Source organism: Pseudophryne corroboree, chromosome 2 (assembly GCF_028390025.1).
Source record: "Pseudophryne corroboree isolate aPseCor3 chromosome 2, aPseCor3.hap2, whole genome shotgun sequence".
NCBI classification, from domain to species: Eukaryota; Metazoa; Chordata; class Amphibia; order Anura; family Myobatrachidae; genus Pseudophryne; species Pseudophryne corroboree.
In genome coordinates this window covers 690,142,875-690,169,064 of record NC_086445.1, presented here as the reverse complement: position 1 = coordinate 690,169,064, position 26,190 = coordinate 690,142,875, and the positions used below count along the sequence as shown (strand labels likewise).

The following is a 26,190-nucleotide window of genomic DNA, read 5'->3' as shown; positions in this document are numbered from 1 at the left end:
AGCAGGTCTGAATCGGGCTCATAGTGTGTACACACCGTACGATAAAACTAATTTGTCTTAATGAATGGTCGTTATCGACAAATTTGTTTAAAATGTCGTCTAGTGTGTACTCAGCTTAAGAGTTGACAATAATTGCATCACTGCTGTGATAGAACAATCTTATTCACATGACACCATATAGTAGTGTCCCTTATTCATGTTATAACACACATTAGTGCCCCTTATACACAAAGCCCACAGTAGTAGCACCCCTAATACACATAATGCTCACAGTAGTAGCACCCCTAATACAAACAATACCAACAGCAGTAGCGCCCCTTATACAATGCCCGCAGTAGTAGTGCCCCTTATGCAGTGTCCACTGTAGTGGTAGTGCCCTAATGTAGAGCCCATAGTAGTGGTGCCCCTTATGCAGTGCCCCCAGTAGTAGTGCCCCATATGTCCCCAGGAGTGATGCCCCTTATGAAGTGCCCCTTATACAATACCCTCATTCATAGTGTACCCAGTAGTAATGCCCTTAGTGGTAATGCCCCTGTGTAGTATTGTCACGACGTAAAGCGTCACTTTGTGAAACTCCGCCCCTGGAGCGGAGTACTATGGCAGGGAGGAGGGGGAGCAGGAGAGCTGGTGGGTCTGGAGCTGGCGCACACCCCTAACAACGATCATTACATTACACACCCCTGTCAATTACATTACCCCTAGCAACAGGCATTACACACCCCTGGCAATGACAATACTACTGGCAACTAGCATTACACACCCCTGGCAATGAGCATTACACACCCCTGGCAACGAGCATTCATCCTGGCAACTAGCATTACACACCACTGGCAACGAGCATTACACCCCTTGCAATGGGCATTATCCCTGCAACTAGCATTACACACCCCTGGCAACGAGCCCGAGACCCGTCCCAGAGCATAAAACCACTGGCAATGAGCATGGATGCCAGAGCATGAAACCTCTGGCAACGAGCAAGACACCAAGCCCATGAAACCCCTGGCAATGAGTATATAACCCAGCGCATGAAACCCCTGGCAACGAGCATCTACTGAATGTCAATTGTGGGGTGTTGCCAAAGTGTCTAGAAACAGCCCTGATGCGTAGTACAACTCAGATTCATGTGCTGTACAAATTTTTTTGCAAATTTTCGGAAACACGATCGGTATCACATCCACCTCTGTCTGAATCAGCATTCTGTACAACTCTGAGGTCATTCTAACCACAAACATGGCCGCCCTGCTATTCCCCTCTGTGGGCGACACTTTCCTATTCCGCGACTCTGGCGCATGCGCACTCCGCGTGCAGTAAGTCCAGGCCGGCCTCCCTCCGGCTCCCAGGGTTAGCGGCGGTAGTGACGCTGAGCTGCAGGCGCCGGCACAGGAAGCGGGGCGAGGCAGCAGGGTAGGACCTGTGTGACCAACCCAACTAGGACAGGCGGCCCGGGACCGGTGCGAGATCCCCGGTTCCACGATGGGCTGCACACTAAGTGCCGAGGATAAGGCGGCTGCAGAGAGGAGTAAGATGATTGACCGCAACCTCAGAGACGACGGGGAGAAGGCGTCCAAGGAGGTGAAGCTGCTGCTGCTAGGTGAGGGGGACACCAGGAGCGGGGCAGCAGAAGTAGGGTGTCTGCACATCTCACACTTCTGTGTATATCATCAATGATTTACATTCTTGTAGCCCGGTGCCCGTACACCCTTCTGTAGAGGAACCGTGGAAGGAAACACGCGTGTAGCTGCGGGAAGTGTGTAGCGAGCTGGTCTCGCTGGTTAAGCCTCTGATGTTAGTGGGAATCATTCGGTGCTTCCGCCCTGAAGTTGCTGTACTTGTGTGTAGTTGCGTCACTTCTTCCATATACTCCTTAATGTATATACATTAGTGGGCACTTTTTACCTTGTTTGGCAGAAGGTTTGCATTCACATGCCATTGTCCTTTATTCACATATTGGTGTGCTTCGTGTGAATAAGCCCCCCAGGATGAGTAACATGAGCTGCCAATTGGATAATGTTTTGAAATAAGTACTGAGTAACTAGTCCTGCAAGTTTATCTTTTACTTGTATAGGGCCATGGCAGTACTAGGTGTTGCAGAGCGCTCTGTATTGCTCATGGAAGGGTAACGCCGTGTCTGATTTGTCTTCTTCAGATTGTTTGAAATCCAATATTCTTCCACTTCTTTTCCTCAGTGCATAAGTCCTGAATTGAATAGCTTCGGGAGCGCCTTCCTGGCACTGTTTAATTCACATTGAATTGACCCCACAGTGTCAGTTTGCGTTCCCTTACATGAGAGGGGATGTGGGATTACCTGTGCAGCGTACAGCCATCTGCAAGAACTTTCACAGTAGCTCAGCAGATTGTGATATATATTTTTCAGACGTAAGAAGTTATATAGTAGAGTTAATGTAGGATACTATAGATATTTATGAGTGAAAAGTGTTGGTGAGCCTTAAAGTAAGTAATTTTTCAAGGAATGTACTACAGTGGTTCAGTCAGTAAGGAAACAAGACCTCTTATATGTGTAATGTTCTCTATTTCATTGTAATTTCCCTCCAGACCAGAGCAAGTATACCATTGCTTCCCCTCACGGCCATTAGACTGCAGTTCGTATCAGTCATACTTAGTAGTAAGATGATGGGGCTGGCGGAAACATGGTCAATTATTGATATGTGTATTGTAATAAGAATTCTGTGTCTAAAAGGGCCCATCAGCAACTGAAATCATCACCATCTTATTGAGGTGTACGGTGAGAACAACATGTCATTGAAACCGATTCGGGTTTATGACCTGATTCAGAGATGGACTTGGATCACTGCATTTGCAGCCAGATCGGCGTCCACCTCCTCACATACTGGGGGCCGCCAGGCACAGGGCAAGGCCACCCAGCATGTGTGACGGGGCGCCTCCCGATGTGTCCCAAATTAGTTTGCGGATGCATCAAACTAAGGGTGACCCCTGTTGCGCTGTCAGGCAGTCGTCCGCCATTTTTTTTAATCGGAGCGGCTGCTTGTGACATCAAGCAGCAGCCCCGAAAACGGTCACGGCACGCCCCCGTTCAGCCTGGCCTCCCCAACGCCACATCGTCACCCTGCGAATGCCTGCCACTGTCAATCACACTGTGGCCCATCCTTCCTGCATGCGGCCGCAATGTGTAAGGTCGCACATTGCACCCAGTGCATGTGCACAGACCAGATGCATGCGGCAACTGTGTACGGACGCGCGGCTGCGTCTATCTCTGAATTAGCCCCTTAGTGCACTACCTGTGGTGAACATGCTTGGCCGGCCGGATCGCTTCTCATCTTGAACGTCTGTCCTGCTGTTATCAAATACAGTGCACCAAACCGGTTTCCATGACATGACGTTATCACTGTACACCTCAACAAGTTGGTGATTAATTTCACCTGCTGATGTGCTCTTTAGATGCAGAAATCTGAACGCACTTCAATGTTTGACCATGTTTCCGCCAGGCCTGCCATCTTACAACTGAAGAAAAAACAAAGAAAAAGCGCCCTACTGAGCCTAGGTTGAAAATGCTGCCTGCTGCTCTCAAGGGAAAAGGGTATTAGCACACCCTAAACAATTGGAAGAAAAAAAGAAGAAGAGAGAGCGCAAGCAGACTACATGTACATTTGAACAAATTTATTCATAAAATAAGTTAAATCACAATCAGTTAAAAAGTGACATTAGTTAGAACTAATAATATATTCAATTCAACAAAGAATCCACACTCGGCATATGATATATAATAGTCCCACAGTACTAGTGCACTAGTAAATGATGCAATATTCGGTATACGTTCTTTGTTAGAACCAATGATCCATCAGTCTGGTGTGATTAATAGTGGCTGATAATTTGATATGCAATTTTTTTTTTTTTTTAAATATATAGCACTTTAGAAACAGTTCCAAAATGAATGTTTTCCTTTATTCTATATAGTAGTGATATTCTTGCTATTGGATAAACCGGTTTGGTAAAGATATCATACTGGAATTAGGTGAAGTAAAGTGCATGAGCTCCGTCTGTCACTCTCTCACTGTGACTAGTATCCGGAGCTGAATTGCTTACCGCTTCCACAGATGTCCCAGCGGTACTGACCATGAACCGGGCGCCGCTCTTTCTAGCGGCTCGACCTCCCGTTCTCCTGCCGGACCAGTATGGCAGGATATCTCTTTCACTGCCGCCTCCAAAACGGATCGCTGGTGCTCCAGATGATTTGAGCACTGTAGATTCCGAATGAATCAAATGAAAGCCACGGTCCCCGTATAGCAAGCGGGAACAATGCAGGTGGCTACGGAGCTGGTCAATCAATTCCGGCAGAGATTGAGGGTATAGAATAAATAAACTCGTAGGACTGACGAGTGCCTGGATCCTTTGAGCCCTGACGCGTTTCTCGACCGACAACACTGGTCGTTTCCTCAGAGGGTTGAAGTGTTGTCAGTCGAGAAACGCGTCAGGGCTCAAAGGGCATTGGTCCCGCTTGCTATACGGGGACCGTGGCTTTCATTTGATTCATTCGGAATCTACAGTGCTCAAATCATCTGGAGCACCAGCGATCCGTTTTGGAGGCGGCAGTGAAAGAGATATCCTGCCATACTGGTCCGGCAGGAGAACGGGAGGTCGAGCCGCTAGAAAGAGCGGCGCCCGGTTCATGGTCAGTACCGCTGGGACATCTGTGGAAGCGGTAAGCAATTCAGCTCCGGATACTAGTCACAGTGAGAGAGTGACAGACGGAGCTCATGCACTTTACTTCACCTAATTCCAGTATGATATCTTTACCAAACCGGTTTATCCAATAGCAAGAATATCACTACTATATAGAATAAAGGAAAACATTCATTTTGGAACTGTTTCTAAAGTGCTATATATTTAAAAAAAAAAAAAATTGCATATCAAATTATCAGCCACTATTAATCACACCAGACTGATGGATCATTGGTTCTAACAAAGAACGTATACCGAATATTGCATCATTTACTAGTGCACTAGTACTGTGGGACTATTATATATCATATGCCGAGTGTGGATTCTTTGTTGAATTGAATATATTATTAGTTCTAACTAATGTCACTTTTTAACTGATTGTGATTTAACTTATTTTATGAATAAATTTGTTCAAATGTACATGTAGTCTGCTTGCGCTCTCTCTTCTTCTTTTTTTTTTATCTTGCAACTGATATTGGGACAGTCTAATGGCTGTGAGGGGAAACAGTGGTCTACCTGCTCTGGCAGGAAATTAGAATGAATTTGAGAACATTGCGCACGTGAGAGGTCTTGCTACTGTACCTTGCTTATTGAGCCACCTACGTATACTGACCCTTGTGTACTGTAGGTTGTGTTGCATGTTTTCTGTGAGTAAAACCTTTTCTATTGAGCACAGGTGATGATCTAGCATTTGGAGAAAACAATCTAAAATGAAACTGACTTTTTAATGTGTTAGGGGTTTTCCTTAGTTTTATGGGTAATTCAGGCCATATTCTAATAGGGAAGTGTCTTATTAACCGGAAGAATAACTTGCTTAAATATCTGTCTTGTTGCTTGAGCAGTTTTGCAATCTTCAGGTCAGCAGTTGTAGGTTTCCTCACTTTTTTTTTTTTTTCCCATTATACTATTATTATCCTAGGGTTGTCAGGCAACTATATCATTTTTAAAATTGAATAAAGATTTTTCATATAAAGACGCAGAGAGGTGGTTATCATCTCGCATATGTCGTATCAGTGTAGGCCATGCTTAAACACGAGTAATGCATTTCATGGGCAAACTGCCTGCTTTCTCAGAATGTTTATGCCAGTTTGCGGTTCTTAACCCTTTTAATGTGTTCCATGAGCTTCTTTAAATTTCATAAAGTTTAGTCAGAGCTGCGCTGAGGTGGCGTCTCTCTAGCAGAACACAGGTCGAGTAAAGACTTTTAGTGTACCCAGCTTGGCATACTATACCCATGCAGTTTGTATGCTTGCATTACTGATAATCAGGCTATAAGCACAGGTGCCTGGGACAGTTTTATCTATGTGAACCCTGAGATGGGTTTTACTGGTACGATAACAAGTTATTAATGTTTGCCATTTTGTTTGGAATGTAGATTTGATTTTTATCATTTGGTTCTCTGACACTGATATAAAGATGAGCTGAGCACATTGATACAATTTTTCTCCAGTCTATTTTCCTGACTTTCTGAATGACTGCGAGGTCTATTTACTAAGCCTTGGACAGAGATAAAGTGCACAGGGATAAAGTACCAGCCAATCCGCTCCTAGCTGCCGTTTTTCATACCCATCCTGTAACATGGCAGTTAGGAGCTGATAGACTGGTACTTTATCGCCATACAATTTCTCTCTCTCCAAGGCTTAGTAATACCCCTTTCACATCTCCAATGCCGGATCCCACCCGGGAATTGGGTCCTTCCCGGGTGGGATCCGGCATTGGAGGCTCTCCTACCCCTTTCGCTGGCGTCGGTTGCCATAGCGACGGGGGTGGAGGCTGCGCTGGGAGATGAGCTCATCTCCGCGCCGCCTCTTCCTATCTAGTAAATGTAAAATCCGTTTATGCAGCCACTGACCCGGTATTCAACCCAGGAATAACACTGCTTATAACCCGGGTTGAATCACCGGGTCAGGCGAACCAAGAATTCTCCATGTACCCTTTCACACCGCACACTGACCCGTGTCGACCCGGCAATATGCCGGGTCAATACTGGATTATTTGTCCGTTGTGAAAGGGGTATATATAGCTAACAGTGTATACAGGAAACAGTTGTGTTTTCTTGTGGTCCGTGTGTTGTAGTTGGAGAGTATGTTATTTATTAAAGGGGAAAAGGGAAAAGCTCATTCAGGCAGGCAGTGTTGTAGCAATGTTTACACAACTATTTAGCAAATAGTATGTACACGAGTGTACAGTAGTCAGGGTTACTAATACACGCAGTAACAGGCTATCCACACTCTTTCATTCCTCTAATAGTCTAGTGCCATTCAGGAAACATGAGTGTCCCAGCTTTTTATTTGTTAGAAGACCACTACCGATTTTCGTTGTTTGGCTACTTTGTTACTGTCACTGATTCTCCAGTGGGCAAAAATAGTTTACCACATTTGTGGTGAATTATTATCACATCGCACATTTGCAGGCGGGGAGTCTCTGATATTCATCGCAACTTGTCAAGTTATTTTTCCCCATTTCTAGTTATTTTCTTAACAAAAATTACCAAATTTGCCTAGACCTGTGGACCCCAAACGCGGTCCTCAAAGCTCCCCAACAGTCCAGGTTTTAAGGCTATCCATGCTTAGACACAGGTGACTTAATTAGTACATCAGTCAGTTTAATTATACCATCTGTACACAAGCAAGGCTATCCCTAAAACATGGACTGTTGAGATGCCTTGAGGACCACGTTTGGGAACTAGTGGCATAGACAATGGGATTCCAGTGGTTCCCAGGAAAATGTCAGTGCAGCCACAATTAGACTTATGATGTAGAAATGTAACATGATTATGACATGCTACCACCCCACTTTACTTGCATATCTGCCTAGAATACAGTCCTGTATGCTCAGTATGCCTTTATATAAAATGCAGCCCAATCCAGCATCTGCATGACTACGTGGTCTTCACAAAGTATACTGCCTCATGTTGACCTGTTTGGCTGCCAAGTGCATTGAGGAGAAGTGCCTAGAACTATCGTCTGCTGTGCTTGTTGTTTTTACTTTGATCTCCAACATCAATCCAGCTTTCTCTATCGTCCTAGTGGATGCTGGGGTTCCTGAAAGGACCATGGGGAATAGCGGCTCCGCAGGAGACAGGGCACAAAAAGTAAAGCTTTTCCAGATCAGGTGGTGTGCACTGGCTCCTCCCCCTATGACCCTCCTCCAGACTCCAGTTAGATTTTTGTGCCCGGCCGAGAAGGGTGCAATCTAGGTGGCTCTCCTAAAGAGCTGCTTAGAGAAAGTTTAGCTTAGGTTTTTTATTTTACAGTGAGTCCTGCTGGCAACAGGATCACTGCAACGAGGGACTGAGGGGAGAAGAAGTGAACTCACCTGCGTGCAGGATGGATTGGCTTCTTGGCTACTGGACATTAGCTCCAGAGGGACGATCACAGGTACAGCCTGGATGGTCACCGGAGCCGCGCCGCCGGCCCCCTTGCAGATGCTGAAGTTAGAAGAGGTCCAGAATCGGCGGCTGAAGACTCTGACAGTCTTCTAAAGGTAGCGCACAGCACTGCAGCTGTGCGCCATTTTCCTCTCAGCACACTTCACACGCTGTCACTGAGGGTGCAGGGCGCTGGGGGGGGGCGCCCTGGGAGGCAAATGTAAACCTATATACTGGCTAAAAATACCTCACATATAGCCCCCAGAGGCTATATGGAGATATTTAACCCCTGCCAAACTTCACTAAAGAGCGGGAGACGAGCCCGCCGTAAAAGGGGCGGGGCCTATCTCCTCAGCACACAGCGCCATTTTTTCTCTCACAGAAAGGCTGGAGAGAAGGCTCCCAGGCTCTCCCCTGCACTGCACTACAGAAACAGGGTTTAAACAGAGAGGGGGGACAAAAATTGGCGATATAAATATATATATAAAGATGCTATTAGGGAGAAACACTTATATAAGGTTGTCCCTATGTAATTATAGCGTTTTTTGGTGTGTGCTGGCAAACTCTCCCTCTGTCTCTCCAAAGGGCTAGTGGGGTCCTGTCCTCTGTCAGAGCATTCCAGGTGTGTGTGCTGTGTGTCGGTACGTGTGTGTCGACATGTATGAGGACGATGCTGGAGGAGGCGGAGAAATTGCCTGTAATGGTGATGTCACTCTCTAGGGAGTCGACACCGGAATGGATGGCTTATTTAGGGAATCACGTGAGAATGTCAACACGCTGCAAGGTCGGTTGACGACATGAGACGGCCGACAAACAATTAGTAACGGTCCAGGCGTCTCAGAAACACCGTCAGGGTTTTTTTATAAAAAACGCCCATTTACCTCAGTCGGTCGACACAGACACGGACACTGAATCCAGTGTCGACGGTGAATAAACAAACGTATTCCTCATTAGGGCCACACGTTAAGGGCAATGAAGGAGCTGTTACATATTTCTGATACTACAAGTACCACAAAAAAGGGTATTATGTGGAAGTGAAAAAACTACCTGTAGTTTTTCCTGAATCAGATAAAATAAAATGAAGTGTGTGATGATGCGTGGGTTTACCCCGATAGCAAATATTGGCGTTATACCTTTTCCCGCCAGAAGTTAGGGCGCGTTGGGAAACACCCATTAGGGTGGATAAGGCGCTCACACGCTTATCAAGTGGCGTTACCGTCTCCAAATACGGCCGCCCTCAAGGAGCCAGCTGATAGGCAGCTGGAAAAATATCCTAAAAAGTATATACACACAGACGGTGGTTATACTGCGACCAGCGATCGCCATCAGCCTGGAGATGCAGTGCTGGGTTGGCTTGGTCGAATTCCCTGACTAAAAATATTTTATTGATATAGAGCATTTAATAGGATGCATTCTATATATATGTATGCGAGATGCACACAGGGATATTTGCACTCTGGCATCAAGATAAGTGCGTTGTCCATATCTCCCAGAAGATGTCATGGACACGACAGTGGTCAGGTGATACAGATCCCATACGGCACATAGAAGTATTGCCGTATAAAGGGAAGGAGTTATTTGGGGTCGGTCCGTCGGACCTGGGGGCCACGGCCACAGCTGGGAAATCCAACCTTTTTACCCCAAGTTACATCTCAGCAGAAAAAGACACTGTCTTTTCAGCCTCAATCCTTCCGTTCCCATGTGGGCAAGCGGGCAAAAGGCCAGTCATATCTGCCCAGACATAGAGGAAAGGGAAGTAGACTGCAGCAGGCAGCCCCTTCCCAGGAAAAGAAGCCCTCCACCAGTGGGGGGGTAGTCTCAAGAGTCTCAGCGCGCAGTGGGATCACTCGCAAGTTGACCCCTAGATCATACAAGTATTATCCCAGGGGTACAGATTGGAGAGTCGAGACATTTTTTCCTCGCAGGTTCCTGAAGCCTGCTTTACCAACGGCTCCCTCCGACAAGGAGGCAGTATTGGGAAAAAATTCACAAGCTGTATTTCCAGCAGGTGATAATCAAAGTACCCCTCCTACAACAAGGAAAAGGGTATTAGTCCTCCACACTATATTGTGGTACTGAAGCCAGACGGCTTGGTGAGACATAGTCTAAATCTGAAATCTTTGAACACTTACATAAAAAGGTTCAAATCAAGATGGAGTCACTCAGAGCAGTGATAGAGAACCGGAAAAAAGGGGACTATATGGTGTCCCTGGACATCAAGGATTACCTCCATGTCCAAATTTGCCCTTCTCAACAAGGGTACCTCTGGTTCGTGATACAGAACTGTCAATATCAGTTTCAGACGCTGCCGTTGAATTATCCACGGCACCCCGGGCCTTTACCAAGGTAATGGCCGAAAAGATGATTCTTAAAAGAAGAAAGGCATCTAAATTATCCCTTACTTGGACGATATCCTGAAAGGGACAAGTTTCCAGAGAACAGTTGGAGGTCGGAAAAGAACTATCTAACGTAGTTCTACGACAGCACGAGTGGATTCTAAATATTCCAAAAATCGCAGCTGTTTTCCGATGATACGGCTGCTGTTCCTAGGAATGATTCTGGGCATAGTCCAGAAAGAGGTATTTCTCCTGGAGGGGAAAGCCAGGGAGTTATCCGACCTAGTCAGAAACCTCCTAAATCCAGGCCAAGTATCAGTGCATCAATGCACAGGAGTCCTGGGAAAAATGGTGGCTTCTTACGAAGCGATTCCATTCGGCAGATCTCACGCAAAAACTTTTCAGGGAGATTTGCTGGACGAATGGTCCGGATCGCATCTTCAGATGCATCAGCGGATAACCCTGTCTCCAAGGACAAGGGTGTCTCTTCTGTGGGGGCTGCAGAGTGCTCATCTTCTAGAGGGCAGCACATTCAGCATTCAGGACTGTGTTCTGGTGACCACGGATGCCAGCCTGAGAGGCTGGGGAACAGTCACACAAGGAAGAAATTTCCAAGGAAGTGTGGTCAAGTCTGGAGATTTCTCTCCACATGAATATACTGGAGCTAAGGGCAATTTACGATGCTCTGAGCCTAGGAAGACCTCTGCTTCAAAGTCAACCGGTGCTGATCCAGTAAGACATCATCATGGCAGTCGCCCACGTAAACAGACGGGGCGGCACAAGAAGCAGGAGGGCAATGACAGCAAGGATTCTTCGCTGGGCGAAAGATCATGTGATAACACTGTCAGCAGTGTTCATTCCGGGAGTGGACAACTAGGAAGATTTCCTCAGCATAAATGAATTCCACCCGGAAAAGTGGGAACTTCATCTGGAAGTTTCCACATGTTTGTAAACCGTTGGGAAAGACCAAAGGTGGTTATGATGGCGTCCCACATGAAGCGCCAGGTCTAGAGACCCTCAGGCAATAGCTGGGACGCTCTGGTAACACCGTGGGTGTACCAGTCGGTGTATGTGTTCCCTCTTCTGCCTTTCATACCCAGTGTATGGAGAATGATAGTAAGGAGAGGAGTAAGAACTATACTCGTGGTTCCGGTTTGGGCCAAGAAGAACTTGGTACCCGGAACTTCAAGAGATACTAGAAAGGATCTTGATTCAGCAAGAATCATGTCTGTTCCATGACTTACCGCAGCTGCGTTGACGCCAGGGCGGGTGAACGCCGGATCCTAAGGGAAAAAGGCATTCCGAAAGAGGTCATCCCTACCCTGGTCAGAGCCAGGAAGGAGGTGACCGCACAACATTATCACCGCTTAGGTGAAAATATGTTCCATGGTGTGAGGCCAGGAAGGCTCCACGGAAGAATTTCAACTAGGTTAATTCCTACATTTCCTGCAAGCAGGAGTGTATATGGGTCTCAAATTGGGGTCCATTAAGGTTCAAATTTCGACCGGTCGATTTTCTTCCAGAAAGAAATTGGCTTCAGTTCCTGAAGTCCAGAAGTTGTTAAGGGAGTACTGCATATACAACCCCTTTTTGATGTCTCCAGTGGCTCTGGGCGATCTCAACGTAGTTTGGGATTCCTAAAATCACATTGTTTTAAACAACTCAAATCTGTGGATTTGATATATCTCACATGGAAAGTGACCATGCTGTTGGTCCTGGCCTCGGCCAGGCGAGTGTCAGAATTGGCGGCTTTATCTCACAAAGCCATATCTGATTGTCCATTCGGACAGAGCAAAGCTGTGGACTCGTCCCCAGTTTCTCCCTAAGGTGGTGTCAGCGTTTCACCTGAACCAGCTTATTGTGGTGCCTGCGGCTACTAGGGACTTGGAGGACTCCAAGTTGCTGGATGTTGTCAGGGCCCTGAAAATATAGTTTCCAGGTCGGCTGGAGTCAGGAAATCTGACTTGCTGTTTATCCTGTATGCACCCAACAAGCTGGGTGCTCCTGCTTCTAAGCAGACTATTGCTCGTTGGATTTGTAGTACAATTCAGCTTGCACATTCTGTGGCAGGCTTGCCACAGCAAAAAATATGTAAATGCCCATTCCACAAGGAAGGTGGGCTCATCTTGGGCGGCTGCCCGAGGGGTCTCGGCATTACAACTCTGCCGAGCAGCTACGTGGTCGGGGGAGAACACGTTTGTAAAATTTTACAAATTTGGTACCCTGGCAAAAGAGGACCTGGAGTTCTCTCATTCGGTGCTGCAGAGTCATCCGCACTCTCCCGCCCGTTTGGGAGCTTTGGTATAATCCCCATGGTCCTTTCAGGAACCCCAGCATCCACTAGGACGATAGAGAAAATAAGAATTTACTTACCGATAATTCTATTTCTCGGAGTCCGTAGTGGATGCTGGGCGCCCATCCCAAGTGCGGATTATTCTGCGATACTTGTACATAGTTATTGTTACAAAAATCGGGTTATTGTTGTAGGAAGCCGTCTTTCAGAGGCTCCTTTTGTTATCATACTGTTAACTGGGTTTAGATCACAAGTTGTACGGTGTGATTGGTGTGGCTGGTATGAGTCTTACCCGGGATTCAAAATCCTCCCTTATTGTGTACGCTCGTCCGGGCACAGTACCTAACTGGAGTCTGGAGGAGGGTCATAGGGGGAGGAGCCAGTGCACACCACCTGATCTGGAAAAGCTTTACTTTTTGTGCCCTGTCTCCTGCGGAGCCGCTATTCCCCATGGTCCTTTCAGGAACCCCAGCATCCACTACGGACTCCGAGAAATAGAATTATCGGTAAGTAAATTCTTATTTTTACTGAAGTGAAGCTCTAATTAGGTATTTAAGAGAAACGAATGATAACACTAGTTTCCTTTGCAGTGCTACTCATTTCAGCCACCGTGTTTTATTGTAGCGACACACTCAACAATCCTAAAATTGCTGTGATTGCAGTAACACCTTTTAGGGTTTGTTTTCTGTTTTGTATCTGCATTGACTAATATCAAACCTGGTGAGTTACATTTGGGTTCCCTTTTTCTGCTTTCACTAATTCTCATTATTTCAACGTGACCATGCCCCTATGACTAGAGACTATGGTGTCTATTCATGAAGCAGTGAAAAGTGTGGAGAAGTGAGCCAGTGTCGAAGTTGCCCATGACGACCAATCAGCATTGATGTAACATTGATAATTTGCTTACTTTAAAATTATACAGAGCAGCTGATTGGTTGCCGTTGGCAACTTCTCCACTGGATCACTTCTCCACTCTTTTCACTGCTTCATGAATAGACCATTGTGACCTTTCTGCTAAGCCACTACCAAAGCAATTAGGATTGTAGGTTTTGGAAGTAGTTAAGGACATCTGAGGTTAAAGCTAACAACAATAGGATTGTTGGGCAAGGTAACATTTTTAAACAATTTTACGAACACCTCCATTTTACCTTTGTGTCCTGCTATATTAGGAAATGCAAGGAGAAGATAAAACCCGATTGTGAGTCCTTAACCACTTCACATAGAACAGCATGGCTGGCATACTGTGTTTTGCCCTGCTAAACTCTTCTTGCATTGGAAATTTAGTACATATTGCGGTCGATTCAATTCACTGACAGTTGAATAGCGCCGGGAGTTAGCTCCCGTCGCTATTCAATTTAGCTCAAGTTAAGTCGGCGAAGGCCCGTTCTCCTGGACTTAACAGGTTGAATTGTCGGGAGAACGGGCATTCTCTGACTTAACTCCCGCCGCGATGCTGATTCCCGACAGAATCAGCCTTGCGCCGGCCGCGCAGCAGAACTTTTGTCAGATTTCTTCTCTCATTTCCCAGGGGTGAGAGAAGAATTCCCGATGGTCACTTGTCGCTGTATTGAATAGCGCCGGGAGCTAATTCCCAGCGCTATTCAACTGTCAGTGAATTGAATCGACATCATTGTACTGTACATATGAACTGAAGGATGTGATTTTATTTGTGTACAATGAAGTCTCAAGAAATACTGCATTACACCGAGAGGCAGATGCAGAATTAGCCCCATGTAAAATTGCTGCAGTTGCATGTGTTTGCAAAGTTGCAGTTACAAGAACATCTGGATTCCACCAGCTATACTTCACACACAGTTATTCATCATACGTATTGCTTACAGAATACACAGTCAAGTCACATTATTATGACCATCTCCTACTTGTAACGTCTGCAGCGAGTAGCACATGAAGTAGATATGTGTTGTGCACTGGCTTGGTGGATATCTAAGGTGTATATAGGCCGTCTGCACACACATCACTCGTTCCTGTCATGGGTAAAAGGTGGGATTTATCAGATTTCGGGCCAAGGGTGGCAGTATTTCCGAAACAGCGCAGTTTGTGTGCTGCTGTGGTGAAGGTGCATTGTGACTGGACAAATGGAACCAATGAGAGTAACTGACGTGGAAACATGCCACTGATGTGAGAGGTCAACGTCGGCCACAAAGGTGCATGAGGGTCGACAGACACGCTACAGTAGAGTAGCTCACCGTCAAAATGAACCAGGGGGCTACCAGACGTGTGTCTAAAATGACATTTCACCCATCTAGCTGTACACGGCAGTTACTCTCCCTATTAGCTGCTGGTCATAATAATGAGACTCGACCATATATGCATTAGCTATTGGACATCAATAAAACTTAAAAAAGAAAAAGGTTCCAAAACTCCCAAAACCGATGTAAGAGTAATTAGGAAAGCAAAGATCAGTGTCAGTGACTTGTTTGCAACCAGCCAATCACAAGGGTTTTGCTACTGTTGGCATCCTTGGTAATCTACCAGTCTGCATCGGTTTGCAGTTTTACTAAAATGCCCTTTCTTTACTTAGCCTATGTTAAAATATATATATAACCAATGTCTTTATAGCTCTTTAAGGACTGAACCTTTTCACTTGCTACTAGTTTTCTGCCTGACTCCTAATACTACACCTGTGCATTAAGATTTGCAATAGTCTTGTTATTTCTTGATGTGATACAGTTACTGGTATAAAAAGTTTGTGACTGTAGGATGGCAGATGACCTAGTTGTAGTTGAACAGCAACTAATCTCAATATACAATTAAAGGGATTCCAATTATGTAAACTTTTGCTAATTGTAGCTAGCACAAAGGGATGTTCTGAATGAGCATAGTTCAGTGATCCCTCTGTGCAGGATGTTTGAGAATCCAGCAATTTGCCTGTCATCCTTAGTGATGGTGGAGATTTTATGATTAGGCGACATACTATTGTATTGAGAGAATACACGGATAAAGAACTCTTGGAGAAGCTAAAGGGATTATTAGGGGGAAGGAAAACAAAGAATCGCAACACCTCTCTTATATGGTTAATTCTGTAATGGGATTTCTGGCATTGTCAGATTAGAAACAAAGCAAAGTTCTATAATAAGAATATTCAACCCTTACATTACCTTAGTTTACATAAAGCTTCCTTGTTACTAGCACTGCATTCCAGTGTATGTTTTGTTCTCCTTACTTGTAAATATAGACAAATAGTCATTCCCTTAACTGTGTTTTCTCTGACGTCCTAGTGGATGCTGGGGACTCCGAAAGGACCATGGGGAATAGCGGCTCCGCAGGAGACTGGGCACAAAAGTAAAAGCTTTAGGACTACCTGGTGTGCACTGGCTCCTCCCCCTATGACCCTCCTCCAAGCCCCAGTTAGATTTTTGTGCCCGAACGAGAAGGGTGCTCACTAGGTGGCTCTCCTGAGCTGCTTAGTAAAAAAGTTTAAGTATAGGTTTTTTATTTTCAGTGAATCCTGCTGGCAACAGGTTCACTGCACCGAGAGACTAAGGGGAGAAGAAGCGAACTCACCTGCGTGCAGAGTGGATTGGGCTTCTTAGGCTACTGGACATTAGCTCCAGAGGGACGATCACAGGCCCAGCCATGGATGGGTCCCAGAGCCGCGCCGCCGGCCCCCTTACAGAGCCAGAAGACTGAAGAGGTCCGGAAAATCGGCGGCAGAAGACGTCCTGTCTTCAATAAGGTAGCGCACAGCACCGCAGCTGTGCGCCATTGCTCTCAGCACACTTCACACTCCGGTCACTGAGGGTGCAGGGCGCTGGGGGGGGGCGCCCTGAGACGCAATAAAAACACCTTATATGGCAAAAAATACATCACATATAGCTCCTGGGCTATATGGATGCATTTAACCCCTGCCAATTTTTCCTTAAAAAAGCGGGAGAAAGGCCGCCGAGAAGGGGGCGGAGCCTATCTCCTCAGCACACTGGCGCCATTTTTCCTCACAGCTCCGTTGGAGGGAAGCTCCCTGACTCTCCCCTGCAGTCCTGCACTACAGAAACAGGGTAAAACAAGAGAGGGGGGGCACTAATTTGGCAGATAAATCTATACAGCAGCTATATAAGGGAAAAACACTTATATAAGGTTATCCCTGTATATATATATATATATATATATATATATATATATATATATATATATATATAGCGCTCTGGTGTGTGCTGGCAAACTCTCCCTCTGTCTCCCCAAAGGGCTAGTGGGGTCCTGTCCTCTATCAGAGCATTCCCTGTGTGTGTGCTGTGTGTCGGTACGTTGTGTCGACATGTATGAGGAGGAAAATGGTATGGAGGCGGAGCAATTGCCTGTAATAGTGATGTCACCCCCTAGGGAGTCGACACCTGACTGGATGGTCTTATGGAAGGAATTACGTGATAGTGTCAGCACTTTACAAAAGACTGTTGACGACATGAGACAGCCGGCAAATCAGTTATTACCTGTACAGGTGTCTCAAACACCGTCAGGGGCTCTAAAGCGCCCGTTACCTCAGATGGTCGACACAGACCCAGACACGGACACTGACTCCAGTGTCGACGGTGAGGAAACAAACGTATTTTCCAGTAGGGCCACACGTTACATGATCACGGCAATGAAGGAGGTTTTGAACATTTCTGATACTACAAGTACCACAAAAAAGGGTATTATGTGGGGTGTGAAAAAACTACCCGTAGTTTTTCCTGAATCAGATGAATTAAATGAGGTGTGTGATGAAGCGTGGGTTTCCCCCGATAAAAAACTGCTAATTTCTAAAAAATTATTGGCATTATACCCTTTCCCGCCAGAGGTTAGGGCGCGTTGGGAAACACCCCCTAGGGTAGATAAGGCGCTCACACGCTTATCAAAACAAGTGGCGTTACCGTCTCCTGATACGGCCGCCCTCAAGGAACCAGCTGATAGGAAGCTGGAAAATATCCTAAAAAGTATATACACACATACTGGTATTATACTGCGACCAGCAATCGCCTCAGCCTGGATGTGCAGTGCTGGGGTGGCTTGGTCGGATTCCCTGACTGAAAATATTGATACCCTGGACAGGGACAGTATATTATTGACTATAGAGCATTTAAAGGATGCATTTCTATATATGCGAGATGCACAGAGGGATATTTGCACTCTGGCAACAAGTGCGCTGTCCATTTCTGCCAGAAGAGGGTTATGGACGCGACAGTGGTCAGGTGATGCGGATTCCAAACGGCATATGGAAGTATTGCCGTATAAAGGGGAGGAGTTATTTGGGGTCGGTCTATCGGACCTGGTGGCCACGGCAACGGCTGGGAAATCCACCTTTTTACCCCAGGTCACCTCTCAGCAGAAAAAGACACCGTCTTTTCAGGCTCAGTCCTTTCGTCCCCATAAGGGCAAGCGGGCAAAAGGCCACTCATATCTGCCCCGGGGCAGAGGAAGGGGAAAAAGACTGCAGCAGGCAGCCTCTTCCCAGGAACAGAAGCCCTCCCCCGCTTCTGCCAAGTCCTCAGCATGACGCTGGGGCCTTACAAGCGGACTCAGGCACGGTGGGGGCCCGTCTCAAGAATTTCAGCGCGCAGTGGGCTCACTCGCAAGTGGACCCCTGGATCCTGCAGGTAGTATCTCAGGGGTACAAATTGGAATTCGAGACGTCTCCCCCTCGCCGGTTCCTGAAGTCTGCTTTACCAACGTCTCCCTCCGACAGGGAGGCGGTATTGGAAGCCATTCACAAGCTGTATTCCCAGCAGGTGATAATCAAGGTACCCCTCCTACAACAGGGAAAGGGGTATTATTCCACGCTGTTTGTGGTACCGAAGCCGGACGGCTCGGTGAGACCTATTTTAAATCTGAAATCCTTGAACACTTACATACAAAGGTTCAAATTCAAGATGGAGTCACTTAGAGCAGTGATAGCGAACCTGGAAGAAGGGGACTACATGGTGTCTCTGGACATCAAGGATGCTTACCTCCATGTCCCAATTTGCCCTTCTCACCAAGGGTACCTCAGGTTTGTGGTACAGAACTGTCACTATCAGTTTCAGACGCTGCCGTTTGGATTGTCCACGGCACCCCGGGTCTTTACCAAGGTAATGGCCGAAATGATGATTCTTCTTCGAAGAAAAGGCGTCTTAATTATCCCTTACTTGGACGATCTCCTGATAAGGGCAAGGTCCAGAGAACAGTTAGAGGTCGGAGTAGCACTATCTCAAGTAGTACTACGACAGCACGGGTGGATTCTAAATATTCCAAAATCGCAGCTGATTCCGACGACACGTCTGCTGTTCCTAGGGATGATTCTGGACACAGTCCAGAAAAAGGTGTTTCTCCCGGAGGAGAAAGCCAGGGAGTTATCCGACCTAGTCAGGAACCTCCTAAAACCAGGCCAAGTGTCAGTGCATCAATGCACAAGGGTCCTGGGGAAAATGGTGGCTTCTTACGAAGCGATTCCATTCGGCAGATTCCACGCAAGAACTTTTCAGTGGGATCTGCTGGACAAATGGTCCGGATCGCATCTTCAAATGCATCAGCGGATAACCCTGTCTCCAAGGACAAGGGTGTCTCTCCTGTGGTGGTTACAGAGTGCTCATCTTCTAGAGGGCCGCAGATTCGGCATTCAGGACTGGGTCCTGGTGACCACGGATGCCAGCCTGAGAGGCTGGGGAGCAGTCACACAGGGAAAAAATTTCCAGGGCTTGTGGTCAAGCATGGAAACGTCACTTCACATAAATATCCTGGAACTAAGGGCCATTTACAATGCCCTAAGTCAGGCAAGGCCTCTGCTTCAGGGTCAGCCGATGTTGATCCAGTCGGACAACATCACGGCAGTCGCCCACGTAAACAGACAGGGCGGCACAAGAAGCAGGAGGGCAATGACGGAAGTTGCAAGGATTCTTCGCTGGGCGGAAAATCATGTGATAGCACTGTCAGCAGTGTTCATTCCGGGAGTGGACAACTGGGAAGCAGACTTCCTCAGCAGCCACGACCTCCACCCGGGAGAGTGGGGACTTCACCCAGAAGTCTTCCACATGATTGTGAACCGTTGGGAAAAACCAAAGGTGAACATGATGGCGTCCCGCCTCAACAAAAAACTGGACAGATATTGCGCCAGGTCAAGGGACCCTCAGGCAATAGCTGTGGACGCTCTGGTAACACCGTGGGTGTACCAGTCAGTGTATGTGTTCCCTCCTCTGCCTCTCATACCCAAGGTACTGAGAATCATAAGAAGGAGAGGAGTAAGGACTATACTCGTGGCTCCGGATTGGCCAAGAAGGACTTGGTACCCGGAACTTCAAGAGATGCTCACGGAAGACCCGTGGCCTCTACCTCTAAGAAAGGACCTGCTCCAGCAGGGACCCTGTCTGTTCCAAGACTTACCGCGGCTGCGTTTGACGGCATGGCGGTTGAACGCCGGATCCTGAGGGAAAAAGGCATTCCGGATGAAGTCACCCCTACCCTGATCAAAGCCAGGAAGGATGCAACTGTGCAACATTATCACCGTATTTGGCGTAAATATGTTGCGTGGTGTGAGGCCAGGAAGGCCCCTACAGAGGAATTTCAACTGGGTCGTTTCCTGCATTTCCTGCAAACAGGACTGTCTATGGGCCTAAAATTAGGGTCCATTAAGGTTCAAATTTCGTCCCTGTCGATATTCTTCCAAAAAGAACTAGCTTCAGTTCCTGAAGTTCAGACGTTTGTCAAGGGGGTACTGCATATACAGCCTCCTTTTGTGCCTCCAGTGGCACCTTGGGATCTCAATGTAGTTTTGGGGTTCCTAAAATCACATTGGTTTGAACTACTCACCACTGTGGACTTAAAATATCTCACATGGAAAGTGGTAATGCTGTTAGCCCTGGCTTCAGCCAGGCGTGTCTCAGAATTGGCGGCTTTATCCTATAAAAGCCCTTACCTAATTTTTCATACGGACAGGGCAGAATTGAGGACTCGTCCTCAATTTCTCCCTAAGGTGGTTTCAGCGTTTCACTTAAACCAGCCTATTGTGGTACCTGCGGCTACTAGGGACTTGGAGGATTCCAAGTTGCTGGACGTAGTCAGGGCCCTGAAAATATATGTTTCCAGGACGGCTGGAGTCAGAAAATCTGACTCGCTGTTTATCCTGTATGCACCCAACAAGCTGGGTGCTCCTGCTTCTAAGCAGACTATTGCTCGTTGGATTTGTAGTACAATTCAGCTTGCACATTCTGTGGCAGGCCTGCCACAGCCAAAATCTGTAAAAGCCCATTCCACACGGAAAGTGGGCTCATCTTGGGCGGCTGCCCGAGGGGTCTCGGCTTTACAACTTTGCCGAGCAGCTACTTGGTCAGGGGCAAACACGTTTGCTAAATTCTACAAATTTGATACCCTGGCTGAGGAGGACCTGGAGTTCTCTCATTCGGTGCTGCAGAGTCATCCGCACTCTCCCGCCTGTTTGGGAGCTTTGGTATAATCCCCATGGTCCTTTCGGAGTCCCCAGCATCCACTAGGACGTCAGAGAAAATAAGAATTTACTTACCGATAATTCTATTTCTCATAGTCCGTAGTGGATGCTGGGCGCCCATCCCAAGTGCGGATTGTCTGCAATACTTGTACATAGTTATTGTTACAAAAATCGGGTTATTATTGTTGTGAGCCATCTTTTCAGAGGCTCCTCTGTTATCATGCTGTTAACTGGGTTCAGATCACAAGTTGTACGGTGTGATTGGTGTGGCTGGTATGAGTCTTACCCGGGATTCAAAATCCTTCCTTATTGTGTACGCTCGTCCGGGCACAGTATCCTAACTGAGGCTTGGAGGAGGGTCATAGGGGGAGGAGCCAGTGCACACCAGGTAGTCCTAAAGCTTTTACTTTTGTGCCCAGTCTCCTGCGGAGCCGCTATTCCCCATGGTCCTTTCGGAGTCCCAAGCATCCACTACGGACTATGAGAAATAGAATTATCGGTAAGTAAATTCTTATTTTTTAGATGTGAATTTTCTCCAGGTGATGTCCCACCACTATGCCCATGGCAAACTGCACCATTTTCCCATAGTTCCTTGGTGCTTGTAATGCCATGCAAAGATAAATTGACAATGTTTGTGGCTGTGAGGTGCCGAAGTCCCAACGCACTTCATGGACATTGGCGAGAATTGAATTGCACCCAATATGTTGGCATGCATCATCAGTTTGTTGCTGACAATGATGTAGTCCTCCAACTTTGCTGTACGTCATCTTATTATGTAATAATCGTTATTGCACTTTTGCATAACATTTCTTTTTTGCTGCATTACAAAAGACAAGTGTTTCTTTTCTTTTTATTCATCGCTTTAAAAATAATCTATGTCCCAGTATTTGAATATTAAAATGGGGAAAATGTTTCCTTTTCCTGCTGGAGACCATTTCCAGCTTCATTACCTGTACAAGCATGTACTGCTAGGACTGTGGCCCTTTAGGAAGAGATACTCCAGTAGCTTTCTGGCAAAATTGTCTTGCTTCTATTTAAGATTCTGGAGACACTTTAAAAACTGCCAGAGCCAGGTATGAGATTAACCGACGTCTCATGATTAATTAAAGCATGTAAGAATTACGGTAATGTACCGTAATCGTTCCTTTGGGATGTATATATATTTTCGATCTGGAAAGTGCTGTATGTTTGCATGTAATAAGCCACCTAGTATAGTTAGTGCTGCAATGCTACCCAGTACCTCCAGCACTAATAAACTTGCCGGCCAGTAGATATGGGGGTTGAAAGTCCGGCCTCCCCCCCCCCCCCCCCCCTCTCCCCCCCCCCCCCCAAAGGAATCATTTGGCAAAGTTAGACAATTGTTGTAAATCCGTCTTGACATTCAGACAAATGTCTCAAAATGACTGTACTTGGCTGTCCCTGATAAAAATGCAGTACTGTTTTGTAAGCAGAAAGTTGTAGGAGAAAGGGAATTTTCAGTTAGTATGAAAATTGTTACGTACGATTACTTGTTTCAATTTGAGATAAACTTAAATTGTGGCAAAAGCCAGTTGCCCATCAGATACAACTGTCACTTTGTTTTATTTCTGCAAAAAAACGTGGGAATTGGCAGCAATGATTCCATCCCCACACTCTAATTACTAGCGTATTGGATGTGTTGCATATTTGTGCAGAAATTTTGTGTTTCTGCAGCCGGGTACACAGGTTACCAACGGGAAACATCGGGGTGTAGAGTGGATCTGTATCAAGAGGCACCAACAGGTAAAGCTTTAGCTGTCCCAAGATGCATAGGGGCTTCCTCTATAACCACGTCTCTGGGCACTGAGAGCTCAGTTTTGAGTTGGTACCTGCAGCAGCAGGTCACTGAACAGGGGGGCTGCGCTGACCAGCCCTGAAAGCTTTTCAATTTGAAGAAAGTCTTTTCTTCTGAGCTGGCGGCACTGTATGTCATTGTGACATTCAGTGCTGCAGCCCCATCACCTCCCAAGCGGCGCCGCACACTCCCATTGGCCTGGTTCCCGGGTACCTGCGGCGGAGACATCTTGACCTAGGCACAGTCGCGGACTGCTCTCCGGGCTCGTGTGGCTGGTAGAGGGAAGAGGGTCCCCTATTCGGTACCCGACATTAAACCGCGATCCGTCAGTGGTCTGGGGAGACGGACTGCGGCGCAGGCGTGGATACTGACACTGGGCAGGGACCCCACTAGACTACCAGGGCACCGGAGCGCAGGTCAGGTGTATTAACACCAATTTAATAGGGCTCCATAGTACCTGGAGTGGAAGACTAGCATAGGGGAGGTGGCGCTTGACCTGCAGCCGCTTGACCCGGCCCAGGGCACCATCTACTTGCAGATTTCCCGCCCTGGAGCTGCCTCACAATCTCCCTCACTCCCTCACAGAGACTCTGGGCGCCATCTTTACAGCATAGCTGCAGCACGTCTCCGGGATTGCAGGGCAAGGTCTCCCATGTAAAGCCGCCTGTGTACAGCGCTGAGACTTTACATTCACTTGAGTATCCTACATATCTTAGAGAAAGCGTTAGTTGAGAAAAGGTGTTCATTGCAGGATATATTGTACAAGTATACTGCTATATCCTCCAGTCTGAGACCGCGATGTGATATGTAAGTCCAGTGCAGCTTTATTGTCATAATAATTTCTGCATTGCGTGTGACTGTGTGTCTGTATCTGCTGTGTGGTTTTACTTTCATTGTTTCCCAGATATTACGGTCTCTATATTCTGTACCCTGGGCTAGGTGCGTCTGGGCACAAGCTGTGCACAGAGTTTATCTATATATTCATATAAGTATATTACGTCTGTGTTAGTCACATTGTTTTCATTCCAGAGGTTATTTAATTCCACAGTTTATTGTATTGTGTTGTGTTTTCTCTTACGTCCTAGACGATGCTGGGGTTCCATTTAGTACCATGGGGTATAGACAGGTCCACTAGGAGCCATGGGCACTTTAAGAGTTTAATAGTGGCTCCTCCCTCTATGCCGGTCCCAGCTAGGGGAGCTCCTAGGAGTTTTCTTAGTTTTGTTGTTTTCTAGAGTAAATTAAGTTACAGGAAGGCTGCTAGCAACAGCCTTCCTGGTTCGTGGGACTTAGGGGGGGGAGTAGGAACCAACTCTTGAAGTTAATGGTATTCTACTCCGCTGAGAGGACACTGAGTTCCTGAGGGTGCTGATCGCAAGCCCACGAGGCGACCGCTCACACCCGCAGCACGGCCGCCACCCCCTAACAGAGCCAGAAGAAAGAAGAGTGGTGAGTACATCGCCGGCGGCCCGGCTAGCGGGTTGCCGGCGGGAATGGCGGCACAAGGGTGGGAGTACAGCTCTGACAGGCTGCGCTTTGGGAAGGCTCAGCAACACACAGTGTAGGCGCTTTGAGGGGCGTCCTGAGCCAGCGTGGATCAACCTACACTGGTCAAGCAGCTAACAGGGGCTAATCCCGCTGTTAGCGACAAAATCCTCAGGCCAGTATAATACAATTTGTGCAGGAAGCCGTGCGCCATTACAGGAGGTGGCGCTTCTCCTCAGAGTGGATCCAGCACTCACCAGCGCCATTTTCTCCCTGCAGATCATACAGACAGACGCTGACAGGGAGAGGAGCGCTGCCCTGCACATAACTCCACCATGCCTCTGCGGTACCAGAGTTCCTCTAGTAAAGTTGTTTTTTAGAGTTTATTATTTTACAGGGAGGCTGCTGGCAACAGCCTCCCTGCTTCGTGGGACTAAGGAGGGGAGTATTGTCCGCCCTGCGGGGTCTGAGCCACTTTCTTTGCTGAAAGGACACTGAGCTCCTGAGGGGATTGACCGTTCCCCGCCACAGGGGATCGCTCACCCCGGCAGCATGACGCCACCCCCTTTATAGAGCCGGTGTGAAGATGGCGGCAACAGGGTATGGAGCGCAGTACTAACTGCGCTCCGGGGCTCAGTGGTACATAGTGCAGCACTGTGAGGGGCGCCCTGAGCCAGCGCCTACACCCTACACTGACCTCCAAGCCTGTCAAGGTCCCAGGATCACTGGCAGTATAATTCCTCAGGCCAGTATAATCTCCAGAAGAGCGGGAAGACAGCGCCATTAAGGGGGCGGATCTTCTCCTCAGAGCGAACCCAGCAGCGTTCAGCGCCATTTTACTGCCTGCAGAAGCGCTGTCAGTGAGAGCTGTCCCTCCAATTCAACTCCAGATATCTTACGGTACCAGGGGGTTGTTTAAGGGGGGGTGGCTGTGTACAGACTGTGTAACCTATTAAGGTGCACAGTCAGCGCTGGTTGGGGGTCTCCCTATACCTTGAAAGCGCTGTGTGTGGGTTGGCTCCAATCTCTGTGTGTCTCTTGCCATTCTTGGGGGTGAAACTCTGTCTGTCCTCCCCTGGGTGTGTGTGGAGTGTCTGCGGTCTCCATTTAGCTATGCAGATACCAGCAAGGGAGCCTGAATGGTTATCCTCTATCAAATCTATGATTGCTCAGATTTCTACTAGAGTTGCACAGAATGAATCTGCAACTCAGGTTTTACAGACCTCTATGGCAGTTTGGTCCGGTTCTGGTACCTCAGGGCCCCCTACTGTAGGTTCCCACAAATGTGCTCTTGCCCAAATTATGCAAGATGACACTGATACCGATTCTGACACGGCAGACGGTGAGGGGGATGTGCTGAGGGGGGCTGCATCTCTTGCAAAAGGGGTGCAGTTGATGATAGAGGCTATTAGGGATGTGTTGAATATTGCAAATACAACACCTGAGCAGGTTGAGGAGGCTTACTTCATTGACAATAAGAAAGCCCCGCTAACCTTCCCTGCGTCCAAAGATTTAAATGCTATATTTGAGAAAGCATGGGAAAACCCGGAGAAAAAATTCCAGACCCCTAGAAGGGTTCTGGTTGCTTTCCCCTTCCCTGAGGAGGATAGAAAAAAATGGGAAAACCCACCCATAGTGGACGCGTCTGTATCCAGACTCTTAAAGAAGGTGGTTTTACATGTTCCAGGATCTACCGCCTTAAAAGAGCCGGCTGATCGCAAAATTGATACTACACTCAAATCCATATACACGGCTTCAGGGGCGATACTACGTCCCACTATTGCCTGT

The 26,190-nt window shown here is 47.2% G+C and overlaps 1 protein-coding gene across 1 annotated transcript in view; it reads left to right on the top strand.

Moving 5' to 3' along the window:
- The first annotated feature begins 1,329 nt into the window (after nucleotides 1-1,329).
- GNAI3 (G protein subunit alpha i3) overlaps nucleotides 1,330-26,190 on the top strand; it is a 140,112-nt gene continuing 115,251 nt past the window's right edge. Inside the window, exon 1 of the mRNA XM_063955198.1 lies at nucleotides 1,330-1,591. Coding sequence (XP_063811268.1) covers nucleotides 1,474-1,591 — 118 coding nt within the window. The 5' untranslated portion in view covers nucleotides 1,330-1,473. The remainder of the gene's footprint in view (nucleotides 1,592-26,190) is intronic.